Here is a 24190-nt window from a genome sequence, read left to right as displayed (position 1 = left end):
TTTTGATAAGTCAAATTTGGAAGTCAAATCAGGGCTGAGGATAGGGCTTAGTCACAGTGAAATTTCTTAGCATGAACAGGGCCCTGGGTTTGATCTCTGGCAATGGAGAGAATAGTATCACAGTATCATAGGTACTTGGAACTGTAGCCTCAGAAAACCTTATGTCCTGTGTGAAATGAATTGGAGAAGAATGGATCTCCATCTCTACAGTAGGCCATGATGTTTCGGTTCTAATTAGCATTGCTCAAGGCCAAAGTGTTGCGAGTCTTCATCCTGCCAGCCAGCTCCCAGACATGGAGATGTATTATTAATTATGAATTAATTAATAATGATTAGTTATTATTAATTGGTTGATAGCTTAGGCTTGTTTTTAGCTAGTTTTTATATCTTCTATTAATCTATTAATTCTATTAATCTATGTGTTTACCGGAGGCTCATGGCATTGACCTCATATACGTATCCTGTTTTCTGCTTCCTCTGCTTCTCTCCGACTCTCCACCATTCTTCCCAGTATCCTCTGTGCCTGGAAATCCTGCCTAGCTATACAAAAAGATTATTCCACAACACCCAAGTATCCCATTAAAAAAATGGGAAACATCTATTAAAATGAGGCCAGTAATACCCTGGGCTTTCAGAGAGAAAGAAGAGTTCTTTGAAACATTGTACATTTTCCTGAAATAGAAGGAAAGTAAACATGAGACTAGGATTATACCCACTAGAGAAAGTCTAATTTAAGATAACTGTAACTACACCATAATGTTCTTTTAATGATTAAGAGAGGATATGTGTGTATATACATGATGATGTGTATATGCTATGCTCGGTACTTCACAAACCTCAACCGCTCTCACATTTCTCCTTACTTTGTGTAACGCTGCATTGAAAGGTGAGAACGCTGTCATGACCCCTTTGTGGCCGTTTGTAGATAATTCTTGCTCGTCTTGGGCTTTCACCTGTGTCCATGGTGGACAGTGCATCCCCATCCAGTGGCGCTGTGACAAACACAATGACTGCATTGACGGCAGTGATGAGCAAAATTGCCCCGCCAGCACAATTTCTACTTGCCCACCCACCTCCTTCACCTGTGACAATCACCTGTGTATCCCAAGGGATTGGCTCTGTGACACAGACAATGACTGTTCTGACGGATCAGATGAAAAGAACTGTGGTGAGTTTTGAGCTGCTCTCTGCGGGTCGCTCAGCCTCGAATGATTTGAATTCTTTCCTCTGAAGACTCTTTTCTTGTCTTCCTCTGTATCAGTAGTCTGAAAAAGGTTGGATGCTTCTCCCGAAGGTACTGAGCCTCTCAAAGCACAGCACTTATGTCAGACATCCAGATAGAAACTATAAAACAAAACAAAATGAAACAAACAAACATCTTTAGCTGGATGTGGTGGTGCATATCTGCAGTCTCTGCTATGAGGGCGGCCAGAGAGACCGCTTCAGTAAATAAAGGGGAGAAAGAAGGATGACACTCAGTGGATATCACATGCATGAGTACACACAGATATGCACATGCACGCATGCATGTGTGTGCTCTTTAACACACGCATATGATCATGCATATATACATACACACATCACACATACATATTTTTAAAGCCTTTAATAAAAAATTCACACAATTTATACAGTACCTTGTAAGCATCCAAACCTCTGGTTGATTTTTTTTTTCTTCATCTAATACAAAATAAAGACATCGGTCCCCAACCCCCACATTTTTTTTTAAATCTCATTGGAGTAGAGTTCTCCAACTAAATTCTTGTATTGGTTGCAGGACTAGGAGATTCATTTTCCTCGTGGAAGAGCTGGGCCCTTTTAAGTATTGCATTCTAGAAACCTGTGTCTTTCACTTTGTGGAGTGCATGGGGCAGCCTGCATGGCTGTTGCTGCTTGGCATGTGGTGGGCTGACCGTGTTGCTCAGACTTGGTAGAGTCATAGACTCAGGAGATGCAGCGGCAGGCTAGACCCCTGGTGCGTCCATGATCAGTGTCTTCTGTTTTCCAAGATTGTCTCTGTCCTTGAGTCTCCTCATTCCAAATCCTCATTTTGGGTTCTCTTACTGTGCTGACTTTGATGTTGTGGCTGATCTGAGCACATAGAACTGAGGTAAGTTCTTGAACAGAACTTGGCTTCGTGTTTGTATGCCATTAGAAGCTTCAGGGCCGTGCCAACCCACACAGTTTCGATGCCCTGACCACCGATGTATCAGCCCGTTGTACGTCTGTGATGGGGACAAGGACTGTGTCGATGGATCGGATGAGGCAGGTTGTGGTAAGTGGATGGCTTCACTTTTTTCTTACTGTGTGCTCAGTTTATCTTGGAGTTACTGTCAAACACTTCTCTCTTTCCTTTTTAGTGTTAAACTGTACAAGTTCTCAGTTCAAATGTGCTGATGGGAGCGCTTGCATTAATAGCAGATATCGCTGTGATGGGGTGTATGATTGTAAGGACAATTCTGACGAGGCTGGCTGTCGTAAGTACCACATACACAGTGTATTTCAGACACAGGAATCCTTTATTTTAGTACTGGATATTACTGTATAGTTTTCCTTTTAAACTCATACCAGCTGGGGGAAGACGTAAAGCACAAAATGTTCATGAGATACTGACATGCAATACTATTACATGGGTAGTATTACCGTATAACGAGCTGTAGTTATGTAGGCAATGTTACATAAATGAATACTTCAAATAGTTAATTCCTTAGTTATTTTTTATATTCCAAGGACATCCATCCACCAATGTGGTTTTTAAAATTACATTTGTTTGTGTGCTTGTGCATATTTGCATACACATACGTGGGCGCACATGTATGCATACACATGCCACAATACACACACACACACACACACACACACATATGGAAGTCAGAGGATAACTTGTGATAGTTCTCTTTTTCCACTATGTAAATCAGCCTCATCTGAAAGCAGTTTCATTCAAATCTCAATTGGGAAGCCAAATCATGGCATAGAAATTCAGGAAGAGATTATAATGGGTCCAATGTAATTAAAGCCAGGCAGATAGTCTTAGAAATGACATAGTCAAACTTCTATCCCTGTAGATAAAGAAGATTGCATACAAGTTTGATGGAACCTGTTCTTTTTATATGCAGAGATTAGGGACCTATTTATAACATGATTGTTTTTCTGCCCACTGTTCATGTGAAATGGATTTTATTTGTAAAAAAATCTTCAATCATTCTAGGACAGACAAGGCTACACAGAAAAACACTGTCTCAAACAAAACAAAACAAAACAAAACAAAACAAAACAAAACAAAACTTCAAACATTTGCTTGGACAGTGGCATGTTAGACAATCCCAGGGAATCAGAAGGAAGGATGTAAACTTATTGGCAGAAGGAAAAGAAGTCCAAGAAGTAGGTCTGACTTGTACTTTTATGCAAGAGTGTATCCTGTGCATAGTTTGCCATTGGATCCACTAATCTCCCCCACATAAATAGCTCTATGTACCACAATGTATGGAAACATTTGATATCATTTTAGCCTTTAGTATTGGTTCTAAGTCTACAGTTTGTCCGGAGTACTTTCCTCTGAATCTATATGACAAAAGGGATCCCAATCCCAACTGTATCATGCACATGCCTTTGTTCCCCCTAGCAACCAGGCCTCCTGGTATGTGCCACCCAGATGAGTTTCAGTGCCAAGGAGATGGTACCTGCATCCCCAGCACCTGGGAGTGTGACAGACATTCAGATTGCATGGACGGATCTGATGAACACAATGGCTGTGTTCCGAAGACCTGCTCTCCATCTCAGTTCCTCTGTGACAATGGAAACTGCATCTACAAATCGTGGATCTGCGACGGGGACAATGACTGCAGGGACATGAGTGACGAGAAGGACTGCCCCACCCTGCCTTTTCAATGTCCCTTTTGGCAGTGGCAGTGCCCGGGCTCCAGCTCCTGTGTCAGCCTGAGCGTCCTGTGTGATGGCAACTTTGATTGCCCGAATGGGACCGATGAGTCCCCACTTTGCAGTAAGTTTCCTGACCACATTTCACTGCCATAAATTCTTTCTGAGCAACAGTCTGCTGTCACCCAGCACTGTCACAGTCCCCACAGGGATTTTAGTTCCTCGCTGACTTCATATTCCTGTAGGAGTAAAGATAATTAAATTCCAATAAATCATGACTGCATAATACTTCTCCTTTGCACTTTTATATCTGTGTTTTCCTTTCTTTTTATGTCATTGTTTAGAAAAATGAGACTAAATGAGGACAATAACATCGTCAGATTAAATGTAGCTCTCTTAGCAATGCGTTCATGAACTTTTCTAACTTGAAGATTTTCTCATTTTAATCCAAACTTGTCATATAACAACCAAAATCTGGGGAGTTGTGTTTGCTGTGATTAAAATGCTCTGATTGGCATGTGATCCTAATGACTGTTCCTTCTCTTTCCTCTTTAATTAACGCTCACTGTCAGATGACCTACAGCAAGGTATGACTGTGAAATATTTTAACTCTCACGGTTTCACATGTTCGTGTGTATGCTGAAGTTGTACTAATTACTGTGCCTTCCCCTTCTAGTGCATGTCTTGTGTTATGACTCTACCTATCATGAAAATAGAGGGTATTTTCATCAAGGCATACGATCTGGCTTTGGGCAGGTTTAGCCATTGCTGTGTTGGCCCTAAGAGTAAGGAATGATGGTGTGTTAGCAAATTCGTGTCCTCTCCATTTGAACACTTCCAGCTTTTTCTGTGCAACATTTAAGACCTATTGTTCCATTTCTAGTTAGGTCGGGGAATTCCGGAGGAAGCAAGTTAGATTTCTCTTTATCAATGCTAGTTTCAGTCAGCTGTATTTAACCGAGGTTCTCTCACAGCACTAAGTACTGGAGGGTGGTTGTAGAGACCAATTCCAATGGATAATATATCCTCAGGCAATTCAGAGAAGAAACGAAACAGATTATCTAAGAGAATGTGGCTCTTAATTAACTCTCATTAAAGTTGGCGCAGGACGACATCACAGTGTGTCTGATTTCCCCCCCCCCGTGACTCTCTTTATATTAGATCAAGACAGCTGCTCACATTTTAATGGTGGTTGCACTCATCAGTGCATCCAAGGGCCCTTCGGAGCCACATGCACATGTCCATCGGGATACCAACTTGCCAACGACACTAAGACCTGTGAAGATATAAATGAATGTGATAGTCCAGGCTTTTGCAGCCAGCACTGTGTCAACATGAGAGGCTCCTTCCGGTGCACTTGTGATCCAGAATATACACTGGAAAGCGATGGGCGGAGCTGCAAAGTCACAGGTAATCATTCAGCTTAAACGTGAACTAACGCCAGGAAATCTAATAGCCTCTCTCAGAGGGTAAGCATTTGGCAAGGATGACCAGCGGTCAGCCTGACTAGTCTCCTAGTCTCCTGACAGCTTATTTAATAATGTCTTTTGACCTATATGAAAGTGAATATTCTAGATATTGGAATATTGATCCAGCTGCTTTCAAGTTGATTCAACAGAGGAGGGTTTAAAAATTCTTTTATTGTAGGGCCCAGTGGCATATGTCTGCTATTTCAGCACTCGGGAGTTAGAATCAGGTCAGCCTGGGCTTCATAGTGAGTTCAAGGCGAACCTGAACTACAAGAGGCTCTGCTTCAAAAATTCCAATGTAAAAATGGGAACCTTTCTTTCGAGAAGCCTGGATGAGAGTGGTCCAAGGAACAGATTCTTAGTAGCATGAAGTTTCCATCCAAGATTCAATAAGTCTTTTCCTTCGAAAGCAGGCTAGGAAAACAACCTTCCTTTTACGGATGTAGATACATCGTTGTCATAGATCAGAACTCAGTCACTTGGTTACTGCGGCTTCAGTGGAGGCAGAGATCTATCCTATTTGAGTAGTCATAGGCCAACCTAAATGTGGTGTGATGCATTACTAAAAAGACAAGGGGTGAAGGAATATTAGTCTACAGGTGGAAATCTCATGTTACAACTACATGAATCAAGCCTATCATCAAGCTGAGGTAGACAGCCAAGGACAACAACAAAAACAGCCCAAGAATGACTGTGAGTACAGCTCACTCCAGCCTGATACTCAGATGCCCACTGCAAAGCCAAGCCATTTCAGAACGCAACTGTTTTACATACTATTGAATATCAATAAACAATTAAGGTCCCCTGATCCAGCTTGGCTTCTGATAAGATATCAGGGGTGTCTAGGATGGCTGCAGACAACTAAGAGGTTAGGAATGAAGTGATAAATTCTTTTCTCTTACTCCCCCATTTCTCTAGTTTAGTATCAACCATTGGAAGTTGAAGAGACCCTTTAATTGTATTTTCCTTTCAGTTCCTTGACAGTTTCTTTTTTCTCTTTCCTCCACAGCATCCGAAAATCTGTTGTTAGTTGTAGCAAGTCGTGACAAAATCATTGCGGACAATATCACTGCCCACACGCACAACATCTATTCACTGGTCCAGGATGTCTCTTTCGTGGTCGCCCTTGATTTTGATTCAGTCACCGGTCGTGTCCTTTGGTCTGACTTACAACAAGGCAAAACCTGGAGTGTCTTTCAAAATGGAACAGACCCGAGAGTAGTAAGTGCTCTTCTATAGCCCTTCTATGATATCTACTGTTCCTCACCAAGAGAAGGTCCTAGCCTCCCTTATCCTGGGCCGCACACCGTGTTCAAGAGGTCTGGATAGTCCTAACTGACTTCAACGCTGTGGGTCTGCTCTCCTGGTCTCTCTCTGATTCTGAGTTCTGTGCCGTGTGTGTGTGTGTGTGTGTGTGTGTGTGTGTGTGTGTGTGTGTGTGTAGATCTTTGTGAAAGAGAGTGAAGTGCAAGAGTACAAGAGTACAGAGGCTGCTTCGCTGAGCTGTGAAAACTTTGCAACCCCCCCTCCCTCAGTTTGTTTGATTAATCTTTTCGTTTGATGTGTCTGAATTTATGTCACGTGTGTGGTTGCCAGTGGAGTCTTCTGCAAGAGCAGCTTGTCCTCTCCGTTCCTGAACCATCTGAGTTTGTTTCTTGATTCCTGACAGTCACAATTTCTTTAGTGAACACCGTGTGTGCACACATTGATAGAGCTCTTAGCGAGTGCAGAAGCTTTGAAAATCAAAATGAAACCTCCCACTAATACAAGTATCTTGCATTATTTAAGGCTATGAATGCCTTGTAATTAACCCTGAAAACGCTACAGTTAGCTTACTGGTTAGCTACAATGGGAGACAAATTGCTCTAATCCCAACATGCTAGATTCCTTATTCTAGACTTTCATATAGTTTCTGTGTTTGTCTCCATTTAGGCTAATATTCACCCTTTATTCTTTTGTCTGTAGATACATGAAAGTGGTCTCTCTGTGACGGAAACGGTTGCAGTAGATTGGATAGGTCGCAATCTTTACTGGACGGACTATGCTCTGGAAACAATTGAAGTTTCTAAAATTGATGGAAGCCACAGGACAGTACTGATTAGCAAAAATGTCTCCAACCCTAGGGGACTCGCATTAGATCCCAGAATGGGGTAAGGAAGACATCTTAGTAGCCATGCAATTAAGACATGCAGTAATGTCCTGTAGATGGGCCACTTAGCTGTGATTTTGATACCACAAACTGGCTGTTTCTGCTTGAAGTTCATGTTATTTTCTAGAGTTGTATGAATGAGAAAGAGACATTGCCTTGATGGAAGAAAGAGGCAGGAAGAAATTCTCTATTTTATGTAGATTCTGTGTTAGAGTGTTTTCTATAGGATGAGTTATTACATATCAGAGAAGTTTATAATGAATCTCTGAAGATGGAGAAAGCAATTCACTACACTTAAAACTGTAGGGGGATAAACAGAAAAGGACTGTTTGTGAATTGGTGGCATCATGGCATTTCCATGTCATTATGTTTTGTTGTATGCACATTATAAAAATACCTAGAGGGCATGTGGTTGTAATCTTTCCTTTCTTTCACAGTAACCATCTAATGTTCTGGTCTGACTGGGGCCGTCACCCTCGAATTGAGCGAGCCAGCATGGACGGCACCATGCGTACAGTCATTGTCCAGGAAAAGATCTACTGGCCCTGTGGCTTAAGTATTGACTACCCCAACCGGCTCATCTACTTCATGGATGCCTACTTTGACTACATTGAATTTTGTGATTATGATGGGCACGATCGAAGGCAGGTCATTGCTAGTGATTTGGTAAGTTTGCAGTAACGTTCAAATTTATACCACAGTAGAAATACTTATCAAGAGAATTGAGAACAAATATGCACAATGAGAATAAACAAAAGAAAACCAGACCAGGGAGCAACGATAGTGAGGTATAGACCACCTTCTGTTCCTAACAAGATAATATTTTTATCTTACTCAGTTAGATTGTACCATGTACAGGAAAAGATTAATAGACAATGTGACTTAAGTAAGCATTCTGTGGACGCTAGTCTTTTGCTTATATATCTTTAAAAATCAGGGTTTAGGAAGAATGAATAAACTAGATTTATATTTCTCAATGAAACCAGAGTCTGTTATGTGTTTAAACACTTTTTTTTAATTGAATGAATACTGTTTAAGTTTTACAAGTTGGCCAAGGCAGAAAAAATATATAGTTTACCAAAGAGCTGTCACAGTTTAGTGCCCCTGATTTGAGAAGTCCCACGAGGAGCCTTCCAGCCATTGGGTAATAGATGCTGGGTAATATGTGCCTACAATGTAACAGAGATAGGCCTGAAAGAATTTTAAAAATAAGCACATAGTGACATTCCTGGAGTAGACACTTGTATTCGCTATTTCCTGGTGTCTTTTTAAAAATCTCCTTTCCATTTCTGGGTGAGGTCTCACAGTCTAGTTCTGCTTCCAGATTCTCCACCATCCTCATGCGCTGACTCTGTTTGAAGACACTGTGTACTGGACTGACCGTGGGACTCGGCGCGTTGTACAGGCCAACAAGTGGCATGGGGGGAACCAGTCCGTTGTCATGTACAGCCTTCAGCAGCCTCTTGGGATTATTGCCGTTCATCCTTCAAGGCAACCATCTTGTAAGTGAAAATTCCTAAACAGCCTGCCTGGGAATAGCATGGTCATATCTTCTTCTGGACATGTTAAGTGCATGGGCAATACATTTTCTTTTCTCGGACTGCAGTAGTACTCCATGCTTTTCCTTGCCCTTGCATAGTTCTGGCTTTTATTTAATGCTGGAAAAGTAGGTGACAATAGCATATCCTCACCATGTCATTTTATTTAGCTATTAGCTACTACCTCTGTGACCTTGTTCAGCTGCTAATTGTTGGGACTCATTATGATACCATCTCCTTGTGGGTATTCTTATGTCACCTTCATGCATGGGGTGTGGGTGGACAGATGATGTAAGATTTGGCCTTGGTGGTGATCTTTCTGTTGGGAAGGAGAACACTTAACCTTCCTATAATCCCCTTCTCCTTAAATCTCTCCAGTGGTGTCTCACACTGAGTCTGACCCTGTTTCCTCTGTGGCTTACATTCACCACACTGGACCACATGATGGTCTAGTGGCACACCAGGCGAGTTCTCAGCTTTGAGCTTTTGTACTTCTTTGCTCTGTCTCTGTCAGAATCACTGCCTTGTGTCATTTAGGGTTTTCTGCTCAAATGTCACTTTCTAGGAGAAGCTGTTCTTAACCGCCCTACCTGAGATAACCATGCCTAGTTCTCTCACATTCTGAAAATACCACCCACAACATGAATTAATATAGGTCTCTTTCCTTTCTCAATTGCATACATCAGTGTGTTTGGGACCTTCCTGGCCGATGCTTAATATGTTTTGTGAGGAAAAGAATAGATTCATTATGTAGCATGCCATATGTAGAAGAAGCAGGATCTAGAAACATCCTGTGAGAACCAGCACTTGCAAAGATGTGGGAAAACTGATCTTGGACTTTGCTGGGTAAACATCAAGGTCACAAGGTTTTCAGGTCCGGCAAGGAGACTTTATATTTATATTGTGGGTTCTAGATAGCTCAGTGACTGGTTATACCTCGTTATACAGACTGAGTTAACCTGTGAAAGCCATTATTTTCTCTTGTGCCTCTTAACAAAGGTAACTGCAAGCACCCTGTGTACTGTAGCGCAGGCAATTTTCCATTCATGCACGCATTCTCTTCTTCCTCCCACAGCCCCGAATCCGTGCGCCTTTGCTTCCTGCAGTCACCTTTGCCTGCTTTCCGCACAGGAGCCCAGACATTATTCTTGTGCTTGTCCTTCTGGATGGAACCTCTCTGACGATTCTGTCAACTGCGTGAGAGGTAAGTGTGCTCTGATGATCAAGCCTGTCATAGTTGGTGCTAGGTTGTAGAAACCTGCAACCCAGTTCTAACTGTTCAGTGGGTATCCTGTGGGGTGACTCAGTTGATCATCTTGGTTGTTATACAGGATCTGTCTACGGTGCTACTGTTACCTGTGCATGTGGCTGAACAACCTTTAACCTCATTATTTTCTTACACCTGACATTCTGATAATGGAGTTCTGTATTTAAAATTTTTGATGTTTGTGTATATAGGTTACACATTTTCAGACCCACTGCTTCATTTCTTTATTCTCATGATAAATAGTTAATAGTGAGTCATCTGTCCTGGGTCTTATGACTCCAGTATTGTTAATATTATTATCTGATACCTCAGAAATAAGTGCTGTCTCTGTGAGAAATATTACAAGTGGCTATTTGAGCAATTTAATCTTAGTTATCCTAGTGGGTTGATTGAAGGGTATGTGGAGTATTATGTCAAGTGCTCTGGAGAATGCAAAGGGAAAGAGAAATGATTTCGTCAAGAATGTGTACATGCATATAACTCTCAAATCATCCTCAGAAATTTAAAAAGTTACTCTGAGTCTTTTAATTTCTCACTGTAGAGGAGTGAATAATATTTTGAAACTGATACAAATTGCTAGAGATAGGTTGAAACTAGATGGTTAGATATAACGTATTTCTTAATTAAAAGTCCAAATCTGTAGGGGAACTGGGTTTTCAAATAGAAAATACATGATAGATTCAGGACATTTATAGTGTTTACAGGTTACAGTGTTTGCAGATGAGGTCCTCACATCAAAGCCCCATCCAGTTATGTGGCATTGTGCAGTGAGTGATACTTTCATGAGGTTTTAATTATTGGCAACACTTACAAAGGGACTGGTATTTTGCTACTTTTTCCTCAGAGATTTAATTACATTACTAATCCTTGTTGACACTGTTTAATTTAGTGTGTCCTTGAGTCTTTCAGAAAAGATTAATCTGGGCATAGATATTTTAGATACAAGGCATTCCTTCACCAGACAAAGATGGTCTTCTGCTCATTGGGGACTATCTGGTGGTGACTCCATATAGTACCACTTGTCATTTCACAAATAATTCCACTTGTGTTTTTCCCATGGGATGGCTTTGGAAGTGGTCTCTAGTATCCCCTGTTGGTTTATGAAGTGTAGCCTGACTGCCAGAATATGCCCATTAAGAAAGTCACACATTCCCCTGCCACTAATGGCTTAGTGACATTTGCCTTCCGTAGTGTTCCCTAAGCCTGAGCTGCCATGGCAGGTGCCTCCCTCATACTGTACATGATACACAGATCTAGAAAACAAGTTTAAAGTGTGTGGAAGACGGGCTGGAGTCGGCACTCAGGGGTGGGGTGGGAGGGGTGATGCTCGCCTGTGTGGGGCCCTGGGTTTAATCTCAATATTTATTGCACAAGTGAAAACCAAACCAAGTGAGCATCAGTAAACTAACTACAGCTATTTATTTGGGCAGTTCTTTTATTCCAGGCTTTCGGTCATGTTCTAGATACACAATAGTGAGAAAATTAAACACAACAGTAATTGTGCTACTTTGCGAATTAGAGTCTAATAAGGAAGGCACATCTTAACCACATGATATCTGATAGGCATGAGACAAGTTACTATTCACCAAGTTATTTTTCACCTCTCCACTTTCCCTGCATATTGTTAAGGTTGTCTATGGGGAGAGAGAGAAAAACTTTCTGAGTCAAATCCTGATAGATTGTCAGTGTGAGTACCGAGATGATGAGGAGGACTATGTACTGGGGAGTATCCAGGCCGTGTCATGTGTGGAGTGGGAGGGCCCCTGTGGGCGGCCTATGGTTACTCAGGACACAGCTGTTCTGTGTTGTGGTTACTGCTGCCATGCTTGTGGTTCCACAAAACTGCTGTTTTTTACAGGTGATCAACCTTTCTTGATGTCTGTAAGAAACAATATAATTTTTGGAATCTCCCTTGACCCTGAGGTGAAGAGCAACGACGCTATGGTTCCCATAGCAGGGATACAGAATGGTTTTGATGTTGAGTTTGATGACTCAGAGCAATTTATCTATTGGGTTGAGAACCCGGTAAGTTTTGGATACATCCAATGTATATGGTCATTATTTAAATAAACGTTTCCTCAGGGATTCCAGGAAGGCGTTTGATGGTGGTCCTGGGGGCCTTGGGTCAGAATCTTTGCTTCTGGGGCAAATGTTTCTCCAGCACCCTTTTGTTTGAGACTCTTTAGTTTCTTCTTCTTTTTTTTTTTTTCCACCCTTCGTGGAAGCAATCTGCCAGAATGGGGAAAGAGCCAGGAGAAAGAAAGGCCAAAGAGAGCTCTGTGATTGATGTTGTCTGTCTCGCTGACTTCCGAGACACTTTAGAATGTGCTTTTAATTTTTTATTTTTAAGACTGTACGGTGAGCTTTTCCTTTCCTGAAAGGTCGGGTACTCAACTTGGCTTACTGTTTTCAACAATTGAGGGACACAAAGAAAACTGGCAGCTGGCAGCAGCTGTAGTCAGGAGAGGAGGACTTCTGCACAGGTCTGTGCCCTGCCTCAGGTCAGCTCACCTCCCTTGTCTTTCTTTCCAGGGTCAAATGCATAGAGTGAAGACTGATGGTAGCAACAGGACCGTGTTTGCTCCTCTATCTGGGCTGGGCTTCTCTTTTGGCCTGGCCTTAGACTGGATATCAAGAAACATTTATTATACCACTTCCGCAAGTCGGTCCATTGAGGTAATGCTGCTTCCATTATAATGTAGGTACAAACGTTGCTTTCAGATTCATGTGGAATATATTCTCAGGCACAGTGGCTCAGTCCTTTAATTCTAGTACTGGGGAGGCTTGGGCATGACTTCAAGGCCAGCTTGGGCTATAGAGTGAGATCTTGTCTCAAGCCCTGACTGAAAAACCAAAAACATTTACAAAAACTGCTACAAAATATGCCAGCAAATCCAAGGGAAATAAAAACCACCTTATAAAAATAAATTAATAGACCATTCTATTACTCTATTCTGTTTCCTACAAATTATCAATTCTACTGTGTCCCCATAAAGGATATCAGTTAATTTACAACATACTGAGAAAGCTAATTAAAATCATAGAAGAAATGCTTTATCAGTTATCAGCCAAGCTTATTGCTACCTCTGTACTCTGGCTCCAATTTTTCTAACAGTGAAAGACACAATAGAAACTTGATTCTAATTTCTCTCCTCTGTGAGATAAGTACTCTTTATATCTCAGTTCCCAGAAGACATTCAAGATGCAGAGTAGGCTTGAAATTACATGAAGTAAGTCTATGGCACCAATATCAGTTTTCTCCGCTCTGGGACAAGGACAAGGTGTATTAATTCATGCTAATTTTGAATGCTTTAGGAGAGAGAGGGGTCTTAAGAGAGAGGTAGTCAATAGATCTTGTAGTTGACACACAGCTGGTTAGTTGATTGTTCTTTGGTGAGAGTCGTGTTGGCAGCTTGGTAGAGTCCACAGTGGAACAGCACTTCATAGTTTACTGGTGCACAATGACCTGAGGGCTAGTGAGTCACAATGAGTGAGAAATTCGCAGTATGCACAAATGCCAATCAAAGCGAATAGATGTGAAAGGATCCTGCAGGCCCATCTGTAGTCCAGAAATGGCTGGCTTTAATGTTAGGAATAAGTGCAGAATTACAGACTCTCTAAATCCCACTTGACAATGGCAGAAGGTCCTTTTCATAATCTCAAGCTCATCAAAATGTGATGTGCTGCTGAGAATCCCAAGCCCAATCCTGAGGCCCTCAGAAAAAAGTGGTGACAAATGCCTTGGCTGACTGCTTTAACATTTCCAAAGGTATTGAGGAGGGCTCCAGAAGCAACAGGTGAAATGAACAGCCTGTTGGGGCCCCTGAGCGTGCATATTTGTGTGTCAATCAACATAGTCACTTGAGCTGCAGAAATTCTAGTTTGGAATTGGCCTCCAGTGCAGTATGATACGGTGGAGGGAATCCAATTCAGTCTGGCTTGTGTCTACTTTACTTTAGCATTCATTCAACAGATATTGGTAAATGTTTTCTATGGGTCCTGTTTGATCCTGTGTATTCAAAGATGATCAAAGATTATTTTTCCTTCTAAGTAGCTTACACACAAACCAATAATTTCACTCCTGTGTGGTAAGAGCAGAAAATGTAAAGTGCCATGTGAGCTACTGGGAGGGGCAGAAGAGACTTGTTAGTGGTCATTTGAACCGAGCCTTGAAAGATGACCAACGCCCATCTCTAAAAAAACAATGAAGTATAGAAAAGGCAGGAGGATAAAAAAAAACCCTGTGATAAAAACCGAACAAAAATTAAAACTAAATACGTATGTATTATGAATGTTAACCCTCCAATCATGAACTGCTTGTTCTTGGACAAATGACTTGGCCTCACTAAAGCTCATACTCATTAAGTAAAAATGTTTCATGGTCCTGAGTTGCAAATTATCACTGTATTCAAAATGGGAGATGAGTCATCCACTGGTTTGCATTGGTTAATCTTTTAGGAGATAGAAATGTAAAGTTCTTCCTGATGAGTACAAGGAACGTAGGTGTAATGTTGGCTTAGCTGTATTGTTCCAGCATCACACTTCATTCCGTCTTGAAAATAGGAGATGCTGTTGAAGAACTTGCTTCCACTAGAGGTAGCTGTGTGCCTATTCCTGGAAAAGATGTGTTGCTTAAAAATGAAGCCTACAGGTGGCTGTGTGAGAGAATTTAAGGTAGACTAGAAGTCATTAAGGAGGCCCTAGGAGATTGTAATAGAAAAAGGTGACTTGAAATGAGAAAAATTATTGTAATTCAAGCAGGAATTAGAAATGCCAGACAGGGCGCAGAATGAGGGGAAAAGGTTGTGTGTGTGTGTGTGTGTGTGTGTGTGTGTGTGTGTGTGTGTGTAAGAGAGGTAAACACAGACTATTTATAGGTAAACACAGATTATTTATATCTAGTTGCATGTAATAGCAGTTTTCCAGACAAACCTTAAATGTATAGCAACAGGCAGTGATTTATTCATCAATTGGGAAGTGTTTCGTCTGTGTATATGTTAGTGCAGCGCACTGAAGTAGTATCCCTGGAGGCCTTAAGAAGATGTCAGATCCCTTGGAACTAGAATTACAGGAACTTGTGAGCCAAAATGTGGGTGCTGGGTACTTTGGAAGAGCAGCCACTCATCTATCTCTCCAGCCCTCATTTCTTCTGAGATTATTCCTCCCAGCCCCAGAGAGGAAAGAGGAAGTTGAAATGGAGGGAAACACAATTAAAGATTATGGGTGTCTCACGCCATCTTTGGCCATGCTTTAGCTTTGGTTTTGCATCCCCTCTGTCTTTGTTTGCGGGAAAGAAAGTCAGTTCTAATACATGCTCTTGGAATGTAGGTGATAACACTCCAGGGAGAGACGAGGTATGGAAAAACACTGATCACCAACGACGGCACCTCTCTTGGCGTTGGCCTCCCAGTTGGCATAACTGTTGATCCTGTTCGTGGGTGAGTGATAAGATACCAAGTGGCACGGGTGTTCCTGTCCTCACCGTCTTTATCAATGCCCTGATCTGAGGAAGTGCCCTGCTGGCATTTCAAACTGTAGAATATGTGACATTTGAACAATGTAGATCCAAGTAAGAAAGAGCTTTTGAATTGTGTTGAATGTGAAGGATATACTTAATGCTCCATATGCAGGAATTTTAAGAATTAAACATCATGCAAGCCTGTGCAACACATTCTGACCTAACAGACCTTGGAGATTGAGTAGATGGAAAATTCTACCATCCTGTCTTCAGTACTATTTTAAGTCTTCGGTGCTATTCAAAATGGCGTGTAGAACTCTAGAGACACTGACGGGACACTGGTTAAATGCTCCTATGTTGTATTGCCCTTGTGTGTTTTCTGTTTCATGAAATCCTCATGCTTTTCATGGTTGTAGAAAACTGTATTGGTCAGACCAGGGGACGAACAGTGGGGTGCCTGCCAAGATCGCAAGTGCTGACATGGATGGATCATCTTTAAAGATTCTCTTCACTGGGAACCTGGAACACCTGGAGGTTGTCACCCTGGACATCCAGGAGCAGAAGCTCTACTGGGCGGTCACCAGCAGAGGCGTGGTATGAGCGGCTTCAAGTTTTGACTACCGGTTCACACTATTGTGTGACTCCGAACGTGTTGGCTTACTTGACAACTTGAGTCAGGTCTAATATTGGCCTTCCTCTCGACAACGCTCTCCTTACTTTAGTTTTGTAGTCCATTTTTATTTTTATTTTTTCACAGTATGTGCAACATTCTCTCCAGAATGATGGTTTTTATTTTTTCCTATAAACCTTTGGTTTCATTAAGGATAAGTAGTCACCACTTGTCATTTCTTACTTGTCCTTTCTGAGACATGGATTTAATGTTTTGTCAGGCTTTTCTTTGAAAAGACTTTAGGTTCTCCCATTGCAGAGTAGACACACACACACACACACACACACACACACACACACACGTGCTAGAGAACAAACAAGCATCTCAGCTCAGCAGCTAAAGACATGGCCAGTACACACATGAAATTTCTGGCATATAACCTTCTGGATTCCCTTGTCTGTGAGGTAGTGGGTAACCCAGATCTCACCGTCTCTGTCAGCAGCTCCCAGCTGGGCTGCTGGTGCAAAAGAAAGCACAAGGAGACAGGCTCTTGAACCCAAGTTAAACCAGTTACACCCTCCATGCTCCCCAGAAGTGGTCTACTTGATTCTTTCTCCATGGACTAAAGCCATTTATCCACACCATAGCACCATGCTTGGCTCCAGGACTGGCCTGTAGTTCTGGGGGAGATGTTTCCTTATCCGGATAGATGTTACAGCCAATGTCTGTCAAATACTGCATGGTGGTGCATGCTCAGACATTTCTATGCATTCTTAAGCATGCTATGAGTGCTCTAACTATCTCTTAAAGATAAGGATGTTTGCCTGTTTAGCATACCTGTGATGGACCAATTCCGTAACAGTTTTGAGAAATCTGTAGAAAGGATAGAGTGCCACACAAATACAAGAGTCTGTTAATGTGAACATGCTCTCTTATTTCATTCAGTAGGAATCAGTGAAATAATGAGAATTCTAATCCTTTAGATTGAAAGAGGAAATGTGGATGGTACAGAGCGGATGATCCTGGTGCACCACCTGGCCCACCCGTGGGGTCTTGCGGTCCATGGCTCCTTCCTTTATTACTCTGATGAACAGTATGAGGTCATTGAAAGAGTTGACAAGTCCTCCGGGAACAACAAAGTCGTCTTGAGAGACAATGTCCAGAACTTGAGGGGCCTTCGGGTTTATCACCGACGCAGTGAGTACTTGTCATTCATGGATGTGTGATGCACATGCACACGTTTGTACACTCACACCCTGTCCATATGTAGTGCTTGGCACATGCACACATCTCACTCACACCCAGAAGCCCCTGGTGCACACATGTATGCAAAACTACTTGACAGTTCAGTGTCAGTGACTAATTTGTCATAGGCCAGGTTCAGCTTCAGAGTAAATTTATTCCCCTTCTTTCCTCCTAAGTTTTAAGTCTGACTTGTATTTTGTAGCATTCATCAGCACATCACCTTCTTTTTATTGTCCATGTTTCTCTTCTAATAGAACCTCTATGAAGGGCACTTTCCCTGTTTTGTTTACTGCTTTATGCTTAAGATGAATTTTGGGACAGAATTTTTAGTCTTAACAAGAATACCCCAACCCACCAACAAATTAACTTTAACCGAAGAGTATCAAGTATTCTGTCTCCTATATGTTATTTGGTTTTATTGCATGTGATTTAAAAAGTCTTTGAAATATCCTTGTCTCAGGTTGAAAGGGAAGGAGGGAAAAAGCTAGTCTATCGATTTGTGCCATCTTTAAATTAACCCTTGCATGCTTCTTAGGGCAGGAAGTGAAGCAAGACACACTTTCCATTTTCTAACTGCTATGCATTGCTTCCTTCCAGTATTTTTTGGATCTTCAAACACATTCCTGTCTTTCAGTATTGATTTTAATCTGCTAATCTAGTTATTATTATGCGTTTATTATTTTTATAATATTTGGTTGACTCATTAAAAAATGTGCCGGGACTGCCAAGTACATAAGGTTACAGACTGATTTTGAATTCTTTTAGATGCTGCTGACTCTTCCAATGGCTGCAGCAACAATCCAAATGTTTGCCAGCAGATCTGCCTGCCCAAACCCGGTGGAATGTCCTCCTGCGCCTGTGCTAGTGGGTTTAAGCTCAACCCTGACAGGCATTCCTGCTCTCCATACAACTCTTTCATTGTTGTTTCCAAGCTGTCTGCAATTAGAGGCTTTAGCCTGGAGTTATCTGATCACTCAGAGGCCATGGTGCCAGTGGCTGGCCAAGGTATGGGCACTCCTAACCAAGTTTGCTTCTGGCTGGTGCCAGCTCCGGTGGATTATAAAGTTCAGTTCCTCAGCATCTGCGGGAGGGCTGTCAGACTCAGAGCTGAGCCAAGTTCTGTGCCAGGAGTTTGCTCACTTAGAATTCTGGGTTGTGGCTGGTGAATCGGCGTATCTAATAGAACCATATTAGAGGGCTATAAAGTATAGCATGGATTTTCATGAAGTATTGCAGAATGGGTGAAAAATGTTCTGTATTCCTGCTAATGAGGTGTAGGCTGAAGGTATCCCATTATTTAACATAATAATAAAGGAATCCACAAATTTATTAGTACATATTTGATGAAGTGGTATAAGGGAACTCAGCACTAGTCCCCAATAATCATATTTTTGTGTATTTTTCTTTCATTCTTTTTTTGGAGGCTAAGTCTTACTATGTAGTCCTGGTTGACCTGAAACCCACTATACAGACCAGGCTAGCCTTAGACTCACAGAGATTCACCTGTTTCTGCCTCCTGAGTGCTGGGGTTAAAGGCTTGTACCCACTATGCCTGACTTATTTGTGAATATGTACACAAAAACTTGTCTCTTGGATAAGTCAAAATGTGTGGCAGTTTGTGAGAACATGAAGAGTTTTCTAGCACCCTGCCTTCACCCTCTGAGGGCTGGAATTACAGACAGTCCTTTATACCCACTTTGGCATTTCCATGGGATCTGGGGGTCCTTATACTCACATAGTTATTTTCCTGGCCCTAGTTTGCCAGGAAAATTTTTTAAATTTGGTAGGTGGTACATAATCAGTTATTTGACCCAGTTGACCTGTTTTGACCATTAGAGCTCTTTTCAATGCTCTGTCTCTTTGCATGATTCCATGAGTGCTTCATGATATAAAAGATTTTCCAGCCATTTATTCCTAGGAGTCAGAACTCCTGTTTCGGGAAATGTCACTTAGGAAGTAAGATCTGGGTTCTATATATGCCGCTGGTAAACAGTCTGATCTCATAGTGGGTGTTGGATTTCAGAGGAAGAGCAGACAGATGAGGGTGGCGCTCTAGGAACAGGACAGTCTGGGGTGTTGTGCATTCCAGGTAGGATAGGGAAGCTGCACCCATGAAATCTCAACACTTCAGTAGCCTTGTCAAGACAATGACAGCAGCAGCTGGCATGACAGTGTGGACAATGGAGAATCAATCTTGAGCCGGGATGACCCCCCCACCCCCACCCCGTAATTGGTTATCCAATCGGTTGTCAGTACCTATGAGGAACACTCAGCAGGCTCAGCACCTTGTAGTTTACATGTATGTAAACACATAATAACAAAGAAGAAGTGAAATACATGATAGTAGAATGAGATCTAGAAAGGGGTGCAGTAATGGAGGACAGGGTGTGATAATAGAGGATGAAATGTTATAATGAAACACATCAGTTTGTATAATTAACGAATGCTAATGAAAGGGTGGAGAGGGGATTTTAAAAGTGCCAGTTCAGTTGGTTGATACACCTTAAATGTTCTAGGACGAAATGCTCTGCACGTGGATGTGGATGTGGCCTCCGGCTTTATTTACTGGTGTGATTTTAGCAGCTCTGTGAGATCCTCTAACGGAATCCGTAGAATCAAACCTGATGGGTCTACTTTTAGTGACATCGTTACCTACGGCATAGGAGCAAATGGAATCCGGGGTATTGCCGTGGATTGGGTAGCAGGTATGTTATCTGTGGTTTTCATCGCTGTGTGGGAAATGGTTTTTCTAGATGCTGTATGAGCTCATTTAAGACTAGGCTGTGCACTCACTAAATGAAAGAGGAGGTGCTCTAGTTGGCAGATTAATTATGGATGAATCATTTCATTTTCTTCTATTTTTATGCAATTAAGCAGGAAAATATTACATTATGGGACAGTAGTGTTTGTCCTAAGGTTGACAGGAAATTTCTAGATGAGAATGATCTGAAATCATGAAGAGGAAAGGCATTCACTTACTTTAAAGCCAAGCAATTTCAGTTGCAGATTATTTTTTAATTTTTGTATTCTGTTTATTTTTGATATTGTAATATGATTACATAATTTCTCCCTTCCCCTGCTACCTCCTAACACTCTCATATACCTCTCCTTCAAATTCATGGCCTCTTTGGTCATTAACTGTAATTGTGTGCACATTCTTGCTCCCATATTCTATATTCTTTTTAAAAAATTTTATTGATTCTTTGTGGATGTCACATTATGCATCCTGGTCCCATTCATATCCCTGGCCCTTTGTATTTGCCCTCTGCCCTTACAACCTTCCCCCCAAAATAAAATAAAATAAGATTTAAAAGAAAAACAAATTAAAAACAAACAAGCAAGCAAGCAAACAAACAACAAACAAAAATCTTAACATGGAGCCGGGAGGTGGTGGAGCACGCCTTTAATCCCAGCACTTGGGAAGCAGAGGCAGGTGGATCTCTGAGTTCGAGGCCAGCCTGGTGTACAAAGCAAGTTCCAGGACAGCCAAAGTTACACAGAGAAACCCTGTCTCGAAAAACCAAACCAACCAACCAAACAAACAAAAAATCTTGTTGTGGAAGCTGCAGTGGGACACAGTGAGTCACACAGTAAACCATTTAGTCCACATAGCTTTACTTGCAAGTGTTCATTGGTCTGGTTCAAGGCCTCTGACTTCTGCTGCACTGTTGATACTGGACCCTCACTGGATCCCCTCTTGGATATCCTGCTGTTGCCCTGTGTCTTGGAGACCCTGCAGCTTTGGATCTGCAGGTCTGGCCACTTCACATGCTCCAGCAGTTCATAGATGAGGTGGATGCTGGGGTGGGCCAACTCATAGCCTGGGTGGTACCTGGGTTGGTCAGTCTGCCAGCTCTTCCTCATCTTCACCACTAGGGTGAGCTCTCTAGTACTCAGTCCAGCAGGCAACAAGGAGCAGGACCAAGTCTTCTGCTCACCCGCATCCCCACCACCAGTGCCAGCTCTACTGTTTTACCCGGGCGAGGTGCGGGGTCTACTCTTGAGTGCGGCATTTGGTGAGGGGTGGGGTCAGCGTTCTTGTTTCACACCCTGAGGGCTGGATCACCTGCGCCTCCCCGGCCCCCAGCCCCCCAAAACAGGGTCAGCTCTACAGTGCTGCCCATTGAGGTGCAGGATCGGATTTCCCGAGTCCTGTAGCTGGTGAAAGGAGTTGCAGGTTTTTAATTGCTTCTTTGTTAATGTGTTTCTCTTAGTAATTTATGTGCCCAACTCAGTATTACATTAACTCACGATTATTACAAATTTGGGGAATTCATTTTCAATAAAAGTGGATACCATTATATATTATTGATCTGGATATGGCTTAAATATAAACTTGCATTGTAATATAGTAGCTTAGTTAGGTAAGCTTTTACTGGATTCCTAATTTCTATCCCTGTAAAGTATACTGTTTCTTATGGTAGGGCTGAATAGGGTCAGCACAGCATGGCCAGTGGGACAAATGTAGCCATTTTCTGCTTTTGTACAGTTTTACTGTGACAAGCTTATGTCCATTCATTTGGTGTTGCTAAATGCTGCTGTCATCGTCCAATGGCAGAGTTGAATGCTTATGAGAGAAACCATATATTTTGGCTGGGTGTGTTGGCCTATCTCTGTAATCTTAGTACTTGCGAGAGAAGGCAGGAATATCAAGAGTTGAAGGCATTCCCAGTTACATAGATACATAGAGCTCAATGCAAGGTTGAGATACAGGAGGCCCCATTTCAACAAACGAACAAATAAACAACCAAACTGTATACCCTACAAAGCCTAAAATACTATCTTGCACTATTTGACAACCCTGTATTTAAAGGAGATGAGTACCCAGCATCATCACCAGCACCCCATCTCAAATAGAGGTATAACGCAAAAAACAAAACAAAACAAAACATCAGCTACATATTTCACATTGTACTAATTTCTCTTTATATATTTTGAGGCAGATTGGGAAACAATATGTTCATAGTAAAAAATAGTCCAATAGCTGATTTTACGTGGAATCAGTAATTTAGGATCTAACATGCTCTACTCATTATACTCCATTCATTTTATAGTACTTCACATGGAGTGGATTTTGGATTTGATGGCTTTTAGAAAGCCACTGGATAAAAACGTCTACACTAGTTAGGAAGACTTATTAAAGACTACACATTAATCTTGCCTGGAAAGAGATTGGAGAACATGGGTAGCAATCTGAGGTGCTTGTGGCTGTCCTCCTCTGCTTCTTTTATACCATGATAAAGTATATTTAGAGTCTTTGATATGAATGTTAAAGATTCATACTTTAAGTAGAAGAAGAAAAATATATACCTTTTAGTAGGAAGTGAGCTGTGGTGCTACAACGCTGGCTGTGAACTCTAGTATGAGTTAGAAAGAAGGTGAAGGTTTTTGAGGAAATGAAAATGTTCTCTAAATTTTCAAGACTATTCTCTTTAATTCCCGAACATGAATGTTTATTTTTTATAAGCTTACAACTGAGATTTATTGTCTTGGAAAAGATAACATATACTGATCATACCTCAGCCTTACATTATTTTATTTGGAAACGATGTAATCCCCCTTTGTTTCTTCTTAGTTTTCCATTCATCAGCATCTTCTTTATTTTCCATAGGAAATCTTTATTTCACCAATGCCTTTGTATATGAAACACTGATAGAAGTGCTACGGATCAATACTACCTATCGCCGTGTTCTCCTCAAAGTCGCAGTGGATATGCCTAGGCATATTGTTGTTGACCCCAAGAATAGATACCTCTTCTGGGCTGACTATGGGCAGAAACCGAAGATTGAACGCTCTTTTCTTGATTGTACCAATAGAACTGTACTTGTTTCTGAAGGCATTGTCACACCTCGGGGCTTGGCAATGGACCACAGCACTGGCTATATTTATTGGGTTGATGATTCCTTAGATATAATTGCCAGGATCCATCTTGATGGAGGAGAATCTCAAGTGGTTCGTTATGGCAGTCGCTACCCAACTCCTTATGGCATCACTGTTTTTGGAGAGTCTATCATATGGGTTGATAGAAACTTGAAAAAAATCTTCCAAGCTAGCAAGGAACCAGGGAATACAGATCCACCAGTAGTGATAAGAGACAATATCAACCTGCTCCGAGATGTGACCATCTTTGACGCGCATGTCCAGCCCCTCTCACCAGCTGAGCTTAACAACAACCCTTGTTTGCAAAGCAATGGTGGCTGTTCCCACTTCTGCTTCGCTCTACCTGAACTGTCTACCCCCAAGTGTGGATGTGCCTTTGGGACTTTGGAAAATGATGGCAAGACCTGTGCTACCTCAAGAACAGATTTCCTCATCTATGCCTTGAACAATTCCTTGAGAAGCTTACACTTTGACCCTGAAGATCATAGCCCACCTTTCCAAGAAATAAATGTGGAAAGAACTGCCATTGCTCTAGATTATGACCACAAATTTAATAGAATCTTCTACACACAAAAGCTAAGCTCTGTCCAGGGCCGGATTTCCTATGTCAGCCTGTATACAGGGATCAGCACCCCAATTGTCCTACTTTCAAGTAAGTGCATACCAGGTGGAATTTACCTTTGCAAACATAAGGAGGT

The 24190-nt window shown here is 41.8% G+C and overlaps 1 protein-coding gene across 1 annotated transcript in view; it reads left to right on the top strand.

Annotated features, from left to right (window-relative positions):
* Nucleotides 1-24190, top strand: part of Lrp2 (LDL receptor related protein 2) — a 148792-nt gene that overhangs the window by 70031 nt on the left and 54571 nt on the right. The window contains exons 22-39 of the mRNA XM_059260620.1: nucleotides 926-1168; nucleotides 2156-2275; nucleotides 2361-2477; nucleotides 3623-4000; nucleotides 5038-5286; nucleotides 6355-6566; nucleotides 7311-7495; nucleotides 7932-8160; nucleotides 8819-8996; nucleotides 10108-10236; nucleotides 12158-12324; nucleotides 12832-12975; nucleotides 15628-15737; nucleotides 16174-16351; nucleotides 17351-17564; nucleotides 18378-18617; nucleotides 20129-20317; nucleotides 23224-24144. Coding sequence (XP_059116603.1) covers nucleotides 926-1168; nucleotides 2156-2275; nucleotides 2361-2477; nucleotides 3623-4000; nucleotides 5038-5286; nucleotides 6355-6566; nucleotides 7311-7495; nucleotides 7932-8160; nucleotides 8819-8996; nucleotides 10108-10236; nucleotides 12158-12324; nucleotides 12832-12975; nucleotides 15628-15737; nucleotides 16174-16351; nucleotides 17351-17564; nucleotides 18378-18617; nucleotides 20129-20317; nucleotides 23224-24144 — 4203 coding nt within the window. The remainder of the gene's footprint in view (nucleotides 1-925; nucleotides 1169-2155; nucleotides 2276-2360; nucleotides 2478-3622; nucleotides 4001-5037; nucleotides 5287-6354; nucleotides 6567-7310; nucleotides 7496-7931; nucleotides 8161-8818; nucleotides 8997-10107; nucleotides 10237-12157; nucleotides 12325-12831; nucleotides 12976-15627; nucleotides 15738-16173; nucleotides 16352-17350; nucleotides 17565-18377; nucleotides 18618-20128; nucleotides 20318-23223; nucleotides 24145-24190) is intronic.

Source organism: Peromyscus eremicus, chromosome 4 (assembly GCF_949786415.1).
Source record: "Peromyscus eremicus chromosome 4, PerEre_H2_v1, whole genome shotgun sequence".
Lineage (NCBI taxonomy): Eukaryota > Metazoa > Chordata > Mammalia > Rodentia > Cricetidae > Peromyscus > Peromyscus eremicus.
The sequence above is the reverse complement of the archived record's forward strand: the minus strand, read 5'-3'. Positions and strand labels throughout refer to the sequence as shown.